General features: G+C 34.3%; 1 protein-coding gene, 1 long non-coding RNA gene and 2 other non-coding genes across 5 annotated transcripts; 2 read left to right on the top strand and 2 right to left on the bottom strand.

Annotated features, from left to right (window-relative positions):
• Nucleotides 1-4,125: 4,125 nt before the first annotated feature.
• Nucleotides 4,126-7,160, bottom strand: LOC105803186 (uncharacterized). Of its 2 annotated transcripts, none has more exons than XR_001136389.2 (4): nucleotides 7,008-7,160; nucleotides 6,446-6,537; nucleotides 6,074-6,262; nucleotides 4,126-4,564 (listed from the first exon to the last, which is right to left on the bottom strand). It is a non-coding gene; the product is annotated as an uncharacterized LOC105803186 (long non-coding RNA). The 2 variants fall into 2 exon arrangements; XR_001136390.2 differs by having other exon boundaries at nucleotides 6,446-6,532; nucleotides 7,008-7,087.
• A 2,101-nt stretch (nucleotides 7,161-9,261) lies between these two features.
• LOC128035177 (small nucleolar RNA Z102/R77) lies at nucleotides 9,262-9,348 on the top strand. Its single transcript, XR_008191577.1, has one exon. It is a non-coding gene; the product is annotated as a small nucleolar RNA Z102/R77 (small nucleolar RNA).
• Nucleotides 9,349-9,560: 212 nt separating this feature from the next.
• Nucleotides 9,561-9,648, top strand: LOC128035178 (small nucleolar RNA Z102/R77). The gene has a single exon (XR_008191578.1). It is a non-coding gene; the product is annotated as a small nucleolar RNA Z102/R77 (small nucleolar RNA).
• A 1,214-nt stretch (nucleotides 9,649-10,862) lies between these two features.
• Nucleotides 10,863-11,378, bottom strand: LOC105800963 (1-aminocyclopropane-1-carboxylate oxidase homolog). The gene has a single exon (XM_052624426.1). It carries the CDS (start codon nucleotides 11,376-11,378, stop codon nucleotides 10,863-10,865), a length of 516 nt encoding a protein of 171 aa, XP_052480386.1.
• Nucleotides 11,379-13,194: the final 1,816 nt, after the last annotated feature.

Below are 13,194 nucleotides of genomic sequence, written 5' to 3'. Positions count from 1 at the left end.
CCTTCTTTTCTCTGTTTCTCATTTTTTTCAGCCCTCTAAACTCTATAGATCTGAGTTAAACTTTTAACGCTAAAAACCCACTAATTCCATGAAATAATTTTTATGTTCAAGATTGGAAAACAATTGATACTTTAGTTCATATGCATAGATTTGAGGAACACGAAAGAGAAGAAACCCATAATTTTTCTAATTTTAGGTTAAAAAGTTCAAGTGTTTTATATGTAGTTTATAATTTTAGATTTTTATAAATTTGTTTAATAAAATAAAATTTTATATATTTTTATTAAATACCACGCGACATTATTTGATTGAGCGAACAGTTTTTTAACGTCTGTTAATCATTTGGACCAAAAATCATAATAAAATGATACTTTTAAGTATCAATTTGGATAAAATATTTTAAATAACAATGTGAAACAATAAATATATTTTAGAATGAAGCCTTACCCAACTCAAACTCATATTAAACAAATAATATTATTAACTTGCTTTGAATTTTGGTTGGAATTACCAACATCCATGCATGCATTATTATTATTATGTCTGATCAACTGTTTAAAAGAATTTTTTTTCCCCACGATTTTAGAGCGGCGCTTTGCTCCTTCAATGTTCTGTCTCAACTTTTACATCGAAATTGAATAATCCATCTTTTCTTTGTCTTCCCCGAATGACAAGTGGTGCAAATGCCAATTTTTATTTTTTGTTTTTTCAAGATGAAAATTACACTTAATTTGTAGTGTAGGGATTGAGGATGGGCAATGTTTGGTTGATGGACAAAGACCGTGTTGGAGGATGATGCTAAAGTTTGTATCCTTTCAAAGACCAGTCAAGCCGACACCCATATTACATATGGGGGCCATTTTTACGTGTATATCAATATATATCATATTGCAGGGTTTCTTAATTCTAATTATTTTGGTTTTTATATACTTCTCCCAAAGTTTAAAACTAACCCAAATCTTCCATACCCTACAGTATCTAACATTGTTGGTGTCCAGACAAAAAACCGTGCATATATATAATTCGATAAAATTAATTTCTTACCCCATGGATTAAGTCCCCATCGAAGCTCCTTCTACGTATATATATATTATATACAATTCCATGTGAGCTATGTATAACTTATTCTAGACGTTCAAACATCCATTTCAATATCAACGAAAATGTCGTTGCATATGATGTGATGATTAACAAACACAGGCAGAAAGCTTTATTCTTCACAAGTAACTGTTTGTACACAAGTTTTATTTTTTATTTTTAAAGAAAAGGGTGTAATGAAGATGGTTCAAGTCATTTTCGTTTTATAAAAAAAATTTGGGTGTACTTTGAATAGGGAGCAAGATTTCAAAGTCCAAACCATAAAATAGGGGGGCCAATTATCTCCAGCTTAGCTTAACAGTTAGGGCAATGAATATGATTAATCTTCATTTTAAGAAGGTTATATAGCCATTGAAAATAAAAAAAATTAATAAAGGTGAAAGAGATGGTTTTGTTATTGTATATAGAAGGAAAGCTTATGGAAAGGCTTTTGTTCTTCCTTGAGTATGGAATGATTGAAATTTTTGTAGATATTAAAAGAACTTAATCATAGGTGGAGACAACCTGGAGAAGCTAATTAGATTTAGTCTAAGACACAAGTTAATTACTTATTTGACTAGAAAAAAAAAGGACTCTCATAATGGGAAAATCCGGTCCTACACCTTTGCCCTGAATGTACATGTGTGTATAACAGTAGTAAAGTTGTCTTTTGAAATAATATTAACAAATTAAAAATTACGTTTAAATGCAAAATAGAGATATATATTTGATATTTTAGATCTCCTTAATACTTTCTTTTCCAGTAAGACTAAACATGCATGCCCCACTGACCCATCATACTATCTCCATTGTTTTCATTGTAAAAAGTAGTTTTTTTTTTTATATGAAAATTTTCTGTATTTCTTTCTTTTTATGGATGTTCGAGTTGGTGAAGTACAAAGAACTTTCTTCCGACCAGAAGAAATTTATGTTTTTCCGATTGCTTTATACATAGTTTGCGGATGATTGTGAATTGGGTTGGCAAAGTGTCCAAAAGTGTAGCCCTTTGACTAACAAGTGTATAATGATTTATATAAAATATCCATCTTACACCATGTTTCATTCCCTCTTTCAAATGATAATAATTGAAGACTAGTCACAGATCCCGAGTAGAAATGAAGTAAGTGAATTGGCGGAGGATAAAGACAAACTACAACGCGGAAGTGACAGTAGAGAGTTTCAACCTTTCTTTTCTCACAATATTATGAACAACTAGACAGCTCCAAAAGTGTAGTCAATTCATCTTACTTTATTTTTCTTTTTAATTATTTGTTGCTACAAAGTTTATGCCAATGTAGATCCAGGAAAATGTGTCTTTAAAATCTTGAATTTATCATTCAACTAAAGCTTCATTTTTGTTATGTTTTATACATTTCTTTTAATATACACAATTTATTATCTCCATCCATTGTATCTATACTATTAATAAAATTTCGGACTAAGTTGGAGTCACAATTCAATCGAATACTAACTCACAATTGAAAACAACACCATGATAAACAACTATAGTGCATTTACTTTTGTTAATTTGATGTATTTATGTGTTTAAATTTCGTTTTACTCCCAATTTAATCTCATTTTTATTTTAATATCGTATATATTTCATGTGTTACTATAATTAATTAGTTTCAAACCATATGTTTCATTATTTGTATTTTATTTTTAAACATATATTTTTGTTCTATATTTGTGGTTTCCACATAGGATTTTTAATTTTATATAGACTTTTATAAATTTTCATAATTTTAGATGATTTTCTATTTTTTTAATTTTATAAGTTTCTGTTTCCATATAATAATTTCTATTTTTTAATTTTTAAAATTTTTTAATATTTGTTTACATGCTACATTAACATAAGTTACACATGACCAGCCATGTGTCATTGTCTTGTGCTCCCATTTAAAATGCCTATAATTACCTATAATCCCTCCTCAACTCTTAAATAAGAGGATAAACAACTTTCAACACACTCGAGTCCATATCCTTTTGCATTGACAACAATGCCAATGCCAACTAAGCTAAGACTCAATCGACAAACTTAATTGTTTTTTTTTTCGATAAGGTTTCAACATGTGGAAAATTTTCAGGGAGGACTTAATTGATTTTTTGAAGAACTAGAGCTGGACTTCTTCCCTCGTATTTGGACCAAGTTCAAATCCTAGAGTCAACATTGTTGAGAGAGCTTTATTTGAATACCATCTCCGGTCCGAACAAGACTAGACTCAGACCACAAAATGGATGAAGACACCTATGGCTATACAAAGAGAAGAAGATAATTTAAATAATATTCAAATAGGTTAATATTATAATATATGAAATATCAATTACTTTACAACATCATGCTTAAAATGAATATTTTTAATTTTTTAAAATACTTTTTAATAGCAATGCTACACATTTTAAAATTACTCTTTTGCTACATTTTTTAAAAAGCATTTTCCAGAAAAATCTAAACTAGATCAGTGAGGGCTGGAAGGGAAATCGGAAAGAAGCTCAAGAAAAGGAAAGGCCAGCTTAGCTTGGAACCCAAAAATGTTTGAGAATTAGGTCAGTCTCGTTGTCTTTAGCTGGTAATCCTAACAAGGGCAATGATGTGAACCCCGTTATTGGCCCATTGGTTCAGATGTTCACCTTAAAACTCAGGTTTGGTGAGTTATACAATGATGTAGAAACTCGAGTTAGTTTGATTTTGATCTGATCGGACATGGTGAAAGTTATAGACTCCAAAAATATTTTATATCATATTTGTATTAAATTATATCGTGTTCAATATTGAATAAACGTTAGGAGTATCACTGGGTGGTGGTTTTACTTTACCTTGGATGCTAGAAGCCACCCTAGGGTTAGCCCAAGGGGTAAATAATACCGCCAGTTCTTGCTCAGCCATACCTTTTTTAGAGGTAGGTAATGGTGGGGAAGCCTGTGATCATTATTATTAAGGGGAATTTTTATTCTTTAGGTTAAGAAATTCCCATGCTAATCTTGAATTCTTGCTTTAGCTAAAAGCAACAACAGTAGTATAATAGGATGGATATCTCTCAACTTCACTTCAAGCAGAAAAGGGGCAAGGCTTTTTGCTTAATACTATAATATGAACTCCTCTGGATCCCAACATACATACTATTTGACAATTTACAGAACATAAAAGACGTTCAAACTTTTGACCATGGTTCTATCTGAAAATACGTTCATCATGAGAGATAAGAAAACCTTTACTCTGGTCTGATTTTAAGCTTGCTTGAGAGCACTATCCCCAGGAAATGTACACCTGGATGTCTCTTCCAACTACTGAAATATTCTTGGCCATTGTTATTGCTGCTTTCAGCATGATTCTCTACATTCCTCTTCAAATAGTACAGTCCCGAGGACGCATATCCCCTCCAGCACTGTATCAGTGCCTTCCACTGTTCAAAGAACTGCAACGTACTTTGTTTACAACTTAGAGGCTGCAGGGGGCCAAAGTTGATTCCTTCTTTATGGGCACAATCTGTTCATATAGATAAAAATATCACTAATAAGTAAGCAAAGACAGTTGTAACTGTATAATAAATGTAAATTGTGCAAGTTCAGACCAAACACTCTTTTGGCCTAAATTTATTACACAGTATGCCATAAGATGCCGTTTAATGCATACTTACAAAGCAGTAGTTTAGCTTCAATCATGTCCATGAGCCAATACTAAAATTTGTTCTTAAAATACATTAGAACTTAGCATTGTACAGAAGAGCCAACAAGTTTTGCATTAGTGATCAAATCAACTACAGTTTTCTAGTCTGCCTTCTCCACGATACTCGAACTATCGAGACAGAGGAATGCAATTAAATCCCTGATGATACTAAATTTCGGTGCATGTATAGATCCCGGCTTGAGAAACCAGAACAACTTTATGTGACAAAAACAGACACCTCTATACAATATATCTAACAATATATATATATATATAAGATCAGTAGCTTGATTCAGGTTATTTATCCATCTCCTTGAGCTACAGTGTTACATTCATGCACAGAATAAACAATTTCTTGAAGAACAGAAAAATTTCTAGGAACAAACGGGATAAGTTTGCCCCATAACTTATTCCAACATAACGAGTATAACAGCTTTGAGAACATGAAAGTGCCCAACCTTACCGACATCAGAAACTTTTCACTACAAACACATGTTAACAGCATTTTTGGTGAAGAACACTGAAATGGATAAATCCATATATTCCCTTGCTTAGAAATCATAGTTCTCCAAAATTGGAAATAAAAGAAATGAAAATATCATTTTAATTTTTGAGGCTCTCCAAGTATATGCATCAAGTCATGAACATAAAGAAGACAATGAATTACCTCATTGCTCTCCATGAACATAAAGAACATAGTCCCATTAATCCCTCAGCTGGCTCAGCCAGCTTCCAAGAGAACTTCAAATTGCAAAGAACCAAATCCCTTTCTTCTCATGTAAAAGTTTTATACCCCTTGCTTGATGCAGGAGCCTTTCTTTGCTTTTCCAGTTCTCTCTGTGGGTTTCTTCCCCTTTTTTTTTTCTTTTTTATTTCCCTGATAAGGGATCACCGTTCACACTACTGAAAAGTATTGTACGGTAACGCTGTTCACAAATATTGCAGCATATTTTACTTGTAAGAGTTCTTTTATGTCTTTAACATATTTTAAACAAATGACATTATTGCATCTTTTTTTTATATTTTAACCTTTTAAGGGAGAGATTTGATTCTTATTAGTAAGTAATATTTACTTGAGCAGGAAAATTTATAAGTTAATTAGATAATATTTACTTGCTTACTAATCTTTTAGAAGAATTTCATTCCTCGACCTTGCAAGAGATGCTGCACTTAGACTAGGTACAACGTGATATTGTATGAAAGAAAAAAACATAAAGCATAAAACCAGGCAAAAGATAAAAAGATAAACAGGGAAACCCCAAGTTAATAGAAGGAAATATTCCAAATAAATAAGCTTGTTCACTGTTCAAGTAGATGAATCAGGCTTACTTGCATTACGATTGTCGTAACAAAACCAGAACACCTTTCAGCAAGTTCTTTGGAAACGCAAGTTGGAGTAGAATGTGAAATTACAGTAGAGACAATGTTGAGGCTAAACCCTCGCTCCATTTTTTACTGCTCATGAAGAATTATCAAGAAGCTAATGCAGCTCGAAGAGAATGCTCCGCCAACCTTAACCTAAATCCCAGTAAATGAGTGAGGCTCGCAACAAACACAAAAATAAAACTCAGCGTTTATAATTAGTAAGCAATAGCATACAAGAAAGTGAATAGAAGCAATGCACATCTACGGGGCATTGGGGATCCGGAGAAGCCAGAACAGTGAAATATTGCAAAACAGAGAGAATAAAGTAATAATCACCTCATATTCCTTCAAGCACTTTCATATCTTCCTATTTCATGGTTAAGAAACCAACCAGCAGCTTCAGCCATGCCAAAGTGACCTCTCCTTCACTTGATGAAGCAGTATCAGTAATGAAGTCGTATGAATTCCACGGAATCCAACTATTACATTCGAGGATCATTTTCTATTATAATATACAGGTCTTATCACAGTATAGTTCTTCACAAAATTCAAAATCTTGCTTTCTTTAAGCATGCTGGTACTAGTAAAGATGGCAGCATTATTCTTACAACACGCTTTCGGTAATTCAAAATGGTATATTAGATCTTGAACCTACCGCCCACCCCCCAAAAAAAAAAGTCTTTGTGGAGGCATTTAATACAAGGTTCAGCAATAAAGAATGAATTTTTACTCTTTTGCCACCAAAACTGAACAAAAAGTTTAGATTTTTACCAACAGTTTCGGTTTTAAATAAAAACCCAGACAGAAATTGCATTAAAAATAGGCAAAGGGTTAAAATTCTAAGTTCATAGTTATTGATGGAGAAGGATTAAAATAAGAGCTGATGTAAAATACTTACATGGATAGCGCAAGAAGTTTCAGGCGAATTGTTTAGTCATCGCAGAGAGAGCCAAATAGACTCGGAAGTAATAAGATATAAACGGTGGTTGTCATTTCTCAAGGAGCTTGACAGGTGGCGCTTGGTCATGATCCATAACGGCAAACACTGTAGCAGGGCTGTAGAGGTGAGGGTTATGCGGGGATGTAGGCTTGGGCCGTATATCAAAGGCTGAAAGAAAGCTTCTAGGCCTGGAACTAAGGCAACAGACGGGTTTTTTACCTAAATAGGATAGAAAAAAAAAATACTGAAATAGTATGTTAGAAAAAAATTTACCAAAATATGTTACTTTTTCATTGGAGCCTATTAGATAGGCGCCAATGAATAAAATATTTTTTTTGAATAAAATATAATTTATACTTTTTTTAATATTTTTTTAAAAAAATACGGGTCAGAATACTGTTGGGTCGGGTCGGGTGGCGCCTGTCTAGTAGGCGCCAATGGAGGAGCCTCATGCAGAGGCGCCAATGAAGGAGCCTCATGGAGAGGCGCCAATGGTGTCCTCTGCCCACCGTTGCAGCCCCTGCATGCTGCTGCTGTGTTGTCCCTTCATGCTCTTTTTTATTTTGCCTATAAGTAATAGCAAATGGTCCCAATGCAATGCCACACGGTAGAAAAAAAAAAAAGAGAAAGGAGAAGAAGAAGAAGAATAGAAGAAGAAGAAGAAAGAAAAAAAAAGGTAATGTATTTTTTTTAATAAATAATTTTGTTTATAATTTAAAAAGTTTATAGTTTGTGAATTTTTTAGAATATATTTAGAAGATATTGTGAATTTTTTGTTATTAATTATTAATTATAAATTATCTATATTTAGTGTTTATAGTTTAGATTAGAATTTTGTAGAATATTTTAACTTTGCGTCGGGATCACCCTCACTATCCACTTCGTAATCAACAGAATCACTACTATAGTATACATCATCACCAACCACATCAGTCTCGGCTGTAGCATTAAGATCAATATTTATCCCATGTATAGGTGATTGACTATCAACATACGATATTGGAACCACCATACACGGCGCTTCAACTCCATCTTCTTCACCTAATGAAGTGGGATCTTCAGTAACTCAGCAAATAACTGAATCGGTACATTTTTGTTACTCGAAGTCCCACAATAAAGAGCGACCATTGTTTCCACGTCTTCATCGTCTACTGTTGATACTGGAAACTTGTAGAAAACTTTTGATATCCTTCTCCCACAACGTCTATAAATTTTTTCACTAATTTTTTCCTTCATATCGTCAAACAAGATATTTCTATCAAATCTCATTGCTACTTGTTTGCGACATTCAAATATACATCCCACAGTTGTTAAAATTTCTCCATCGAAATAAACGCATACAAAAAACTGATTCTCCATTTTCAATACTAGATCTGTAAAAAAGAATTTTAAATTTCTTAAAACAGTTTCAAAATATAAACAAAATACATAAAAATTTTAATGCAAAATTTTTCATTCAGAAGCTAACAAAATTAATAACATGACAAAATAACTTTTAAATAATAAAATTACTAACAAGACTCTACATTCTATTTAAAAAAAAAAAACCAAAATACCTAATTTTTTTCTTCTTTTCCTTCCTTCTTTTCTTCTGCTTCCTTCCTTCTTCTTTCTTCCGTTTCTGTAGTCAAATTTATGTCTGTGTTGGGGGTATTTATAGAGAAAAATCACAGTATTGGCGCATTTCAATATGGCACCACCATTGGCGCCTCCTAGATAGGCACCACCATTGGCGCCTCCCAAATAAGCACCACCAGCGCCTTCCAGATAGGCACCAATACTATGTATTATACGGGTTATATACTAACCCGAAAAAGTATAAATTATATTTTATTCAAAAAAAATTAATATTTTATTCATTAACGCCTATCTAATAGGCTCCAACGAAAAAGTAACATATTTTGGTAATTTTTTTTTCTGACATACTATTTCAGTATTTTTTTTTCTATCCTATTTAGGTAAAAAACCCTCAACAGACTCATATATTAGGGTTTCAAGTTTTAGCTCACTACCTATAAATTCTTCTTTGTTGCTCACTACTCTTTCGAGCTCAAATTACTGGGGAAGTCCCAACAAGCCGACTCTGCAGAGCAGTTTTGGTTTTCCTTGGTTGTTTTACTTTTCATTTAGCTTACTTTGTTTTGCTTTGGGTTACTGTTTTCTGATTTTAACACCGTCAAGGACTTTGTTGTTGGTTTTTAAGGTGGTCGGAGAATGAGATGATGAACTGAATGTTTCCCTATTGGTTTGATTGCCGTGATGATGGCATCTACAATGTATTAGCTCTATCTGATCATTCTCTTTACCTTTTGCAAATTGATGGCAATGTTTTTCTTTTTTTTTTTGCTATTGTTTTTGACAAATTTTGAAACTTTGCTATTTCTCTCCCTGTTAAGTAATTGTTGTGCTTTGCTTTTGGGCCCAGAAAATCAAAACAAACAGAAAAAAAAGAAGAGGGAACCCCATTTGTACTCAGTTTACAACTTCTGAAAGCAACTTTAGGTGTTGGGAGAATGAAATGAGGACTGTGATATTGTTTCCCTATTGGTTTGATAGCCATGATGATGGCATCTTTAGTATTAGCTCTATCTGATCATTCTCTTAACAATATACGTTTCTCTTGAAAAAATTGATGGGTATCTTTCACTTGTTTATTTGTTAAGCCTGTGGTTTGATTACCCTGTGAATCACTAGTAAGTTGCAATGGAATTTGAAATGAGTAATTTTCTTGATTAGGGTTTGTGAATTTGTGATCAAATCACTTGTTTTCAGTTGGAGAAATCAAAATGAATTTTTACTAAGTCAAATTCAAGCTCGAATATGAGCAATTCGAATATGACAAACCGAGTTTTTTTTATTAGGCGAACGAATTTGGTAGTTTAATTAGCAGCAGCATAGGTCACTTGGTTAACATAAAATTATTCTTCAAAGAATGAATCGAGCCCTGATCTCGTCTGGTTATCTTATTGCTATCGATATCTAGATTTAGATAAATTAGGGATTAAATCCTTTTTTTTTCTAGAAAATAAAATGTAGGGCTTGAACTAAGGTGCCAGCTTGAAATGAGATAGTGCAGGCCTGCCATCAAGCCCCTTGGTTCGATAATAGGTTATATATTCAAGACCTGTAGTTTCCCTGTATATTGGAGGGTTTTCTTCAGACAAAAGCTCTTTTATTGGTCCATATTGCCTCCCATCATTTGCAGGAAAGCAGAAACTCACAACCGACACCCTGGGACCGACCCGTCCAGCCAGCACTCTGTGCTCCACGCTTTTGAATTTGCCATTGCTGATCAGCTTCAATCACAGAAAATGGTCATAGTTAACTAAGTTATGCATTTAGTAACATATCATCAATGTTTTGAACCTTATATTTGTTTTATTAATGAATTTACACTTGATTTAAATCAAAAGGTCGTCTGGCATACCTGCATTAAGTCTCCCAAATTTGCCATTACAGCTCCTTTCACCGTTGGTACATCAACCCACTTGTTCTGGTGAAGAACTTGAAGACCACCAATCTCATCTTGTAACAACAACGTCAAGAAATTTGGGTCGGTGTGTTTTCCTAAACCGAATGTCAGGTCTGGTTCAGGGCAAGCCGGGTAATAAATGAAAGAAGTGGAAGCAGAATTTAGGCACTCGATATTTTCGAGGAAGTCAGGGGTGAGCCCAAGAGCGTCTGAAAGCAATTCAGAGATGGTCTCCTTGAGTTGCATTATGTGTTTCAGGTACTTAGTCATGGCATCCCTGCACATAAAAGGTATACAATTAGTGGAATTAAGAAGGGAATGACTTGGCTGGGAAACGTTTCCTACCTGCAAACTTGAGGGATTTGTTCTTTCTGAAGCTCTTCAACATGGAAAAAGGTTAAAATGTCCCTCCATTGTGCCGAGGTCGATGCACTGAAATATCCATTGCTGTAGAACCTGACCCTTCTTTGGGCATCCAGTGAGTACCATGGTGCTTTCACCTCCTGGGGTTGCTCGTGGAACTGGCGTGCTCTGTCCAATATAGTTTCTTGCAAGGAAACTGGGAACCCATTGTTGATGACAAGGAAGCAACCCCATGTTTGAGCTGCTTGGCGTATGTTGTTGACAATCTGGATTCGCTGCCCACTCTCTAAGCCATTCAAGTCGATTACAGGAACCTGGAGATGAGTGGTACAAGTGGTTTGTAAAGATGATTGATCCTCTTCCGGCCTGATGAATATTCTAGGAATCTTTGCAAGTCCGGAATCCACAAGCCCTTTCACTCCAGCTTTTGTGTCAACGAATTCCTTCAGCTCTTTTGCATAGTCATATTTGTCAACGCCATTAAAGGTCTCCATGACTATGAATTCCAAATTGTCAATAAGTCCTTTATTTTGGTTGCGTAATTTGAGTGTTTTATCCACTTGAACAAAGAATGATATTTAAAGACTGTAACAGGGAAAAGTGGAACGTTTTGGTTTATCGAGTAACAGTGAGAATTTAATGTCTTGAAGTTTCTTTTTCAGTTACAATAAACAATGTGATTCTTATTTCAAAAAAAAAAAAAAAAAACAATGTGATTCGTATTTTCCCAGAAGTCTTTGCTATGGGGGTAAATTATATAACTGGTCAACCAATTATTAAAAATTTTCATTTTAAGCAACTAAATAAAATAACTCGTTATTTTATGTGTTTGATAAACCGATAAAATTGAAACACGAAGTTCTAGCTTTGGTTTCTTTGTTTCACCATCATCATCGTCCTTCATCATCTCCGCAACATCAGTTGAAACCCTCAAACCCCCATCGTCATCTCTTCGACACCAGCCCCTAAGATTTCTCTAACAACCGCTCCTATGTATGCTTCTCCAATTGCTTCTTTGCTGTCAACAGCTACTCCTCCATCTTCACCCCTTGAATCTTCTCCAACTTCCTCTCTTTCTACTTCTCTCATGCTCTTGTTGGTTCTCCCAACGATGGTTGGCTTCATCTCTTTAACTGGAGCAAGTAGGCCTTGAAGCTATTGGTTTAGCTATGTCTCTCCTCCCTACTTTAACCTCCATTTCAGTAAGTTTGTGTATTGCATTTCACTTTAGCATAATGTGAAAGTTCCCTCTCACAGATTAAACATTGAAGTTCCCTTTCAACGGTATTTGATGGATGACCCACCAATATGATTGCAGAGATCAATGCCATGTTCAGCAGTGGCATAATAGACGAAACTAGAAAATAGGAATTAGCAGATGACATGGTAACAAGTGAATGTTACTCAGGTGATGTAACAGTTCTCTGCTTTTTCTATTGCTTACGAACACAATATTTGACCAATATTTTGCATCATATTTGAACTTCATAACATTTCTAGGCAATGCTTAAAACACTGCATTTATCCTTTTTATAAGAGAGATGAGAAATGAGATTGTTGGAGCCAAGAAATCATAGCTTTTTACCATACCATGAGTTAAAAGGATTTTTAAGCTAATTTTCACATTATGAAAATCATGTTCTAGAGAAATAGTCACTGAAACATACAGTAGCTTTCAATTCTTGATAGGCTAACACCTTCTCAGCTATTCAACATGCTTTAACCATAGACAGACACAAAATGAAGGGATAGTTCGGTTTTTTTTTTTTTATCGAACTCCTACAAAAAAAAAAAATCCAATACCAAAAACACCGAAAAGTACACACTAAATAAGATTGGGCACAAAAAGTGACCATTTGCAGGAATGATGATCACAATAGACTTAGATCGATTGCTGAATATGCTGCATGGAGGTGTCATCCACATTAGATGGCTCATGTTCCATGTATTGCCTCCTGCTTTGGTGAGACAACTGAAGCCCCTTGGAAAATTGACTGTTAATAGGCTCTGGGATTTGAGCCAAACCTAGATGAGGCAGCATCTCCTGGGAGCTACTACCGGAGTAGTTGCCCTTGAAACCCCAAGAGGCATTTGAGTAAGGATTCGTAACTGCAGCATAAGGCATTGATGGTTGAGACATTGAAGAAAGTTCAGTGGTTTACTGCTAAGATGTCTTGCAACAGCTAATAGTTTTGTCGTTCAAACTCATATTCATGCAACCTTCTTTCCAAACATTTCTATAGTTTATATAACCCTGCTGCTTGTAGGTCTAATATGTTGATTTTGAGCTTTGCATTACCTTCTCAAGAA

Source organism: Gossypium raimondii, chromosome 11 (assembly GCF_025698545.1).
Source record: "Gossypium raimondii isolate GPD5lz chromosome 11, ASM2569854v1, whole genome shotgun sequence".
NCBI lineage: Eukaryota > Viridiplantae > Streptophyta > Magnoliopsida > Malvales > Malvaceae > Gossypium > Gossypium raimondii.
Note: the sequence above shows the minus strand (reverse complement) of the source record. Positions and strands in the feature narration are given on the sequence as shown.

Coding starts and splice junctions, on each gene's coding strand:
- LOC105800963 (XM_052624426.1), bottom strand. CDS start 11,378: ATGGAGACCTTTAATGGCGTTGACAAATATGACTATGCAAAAGAGCTG.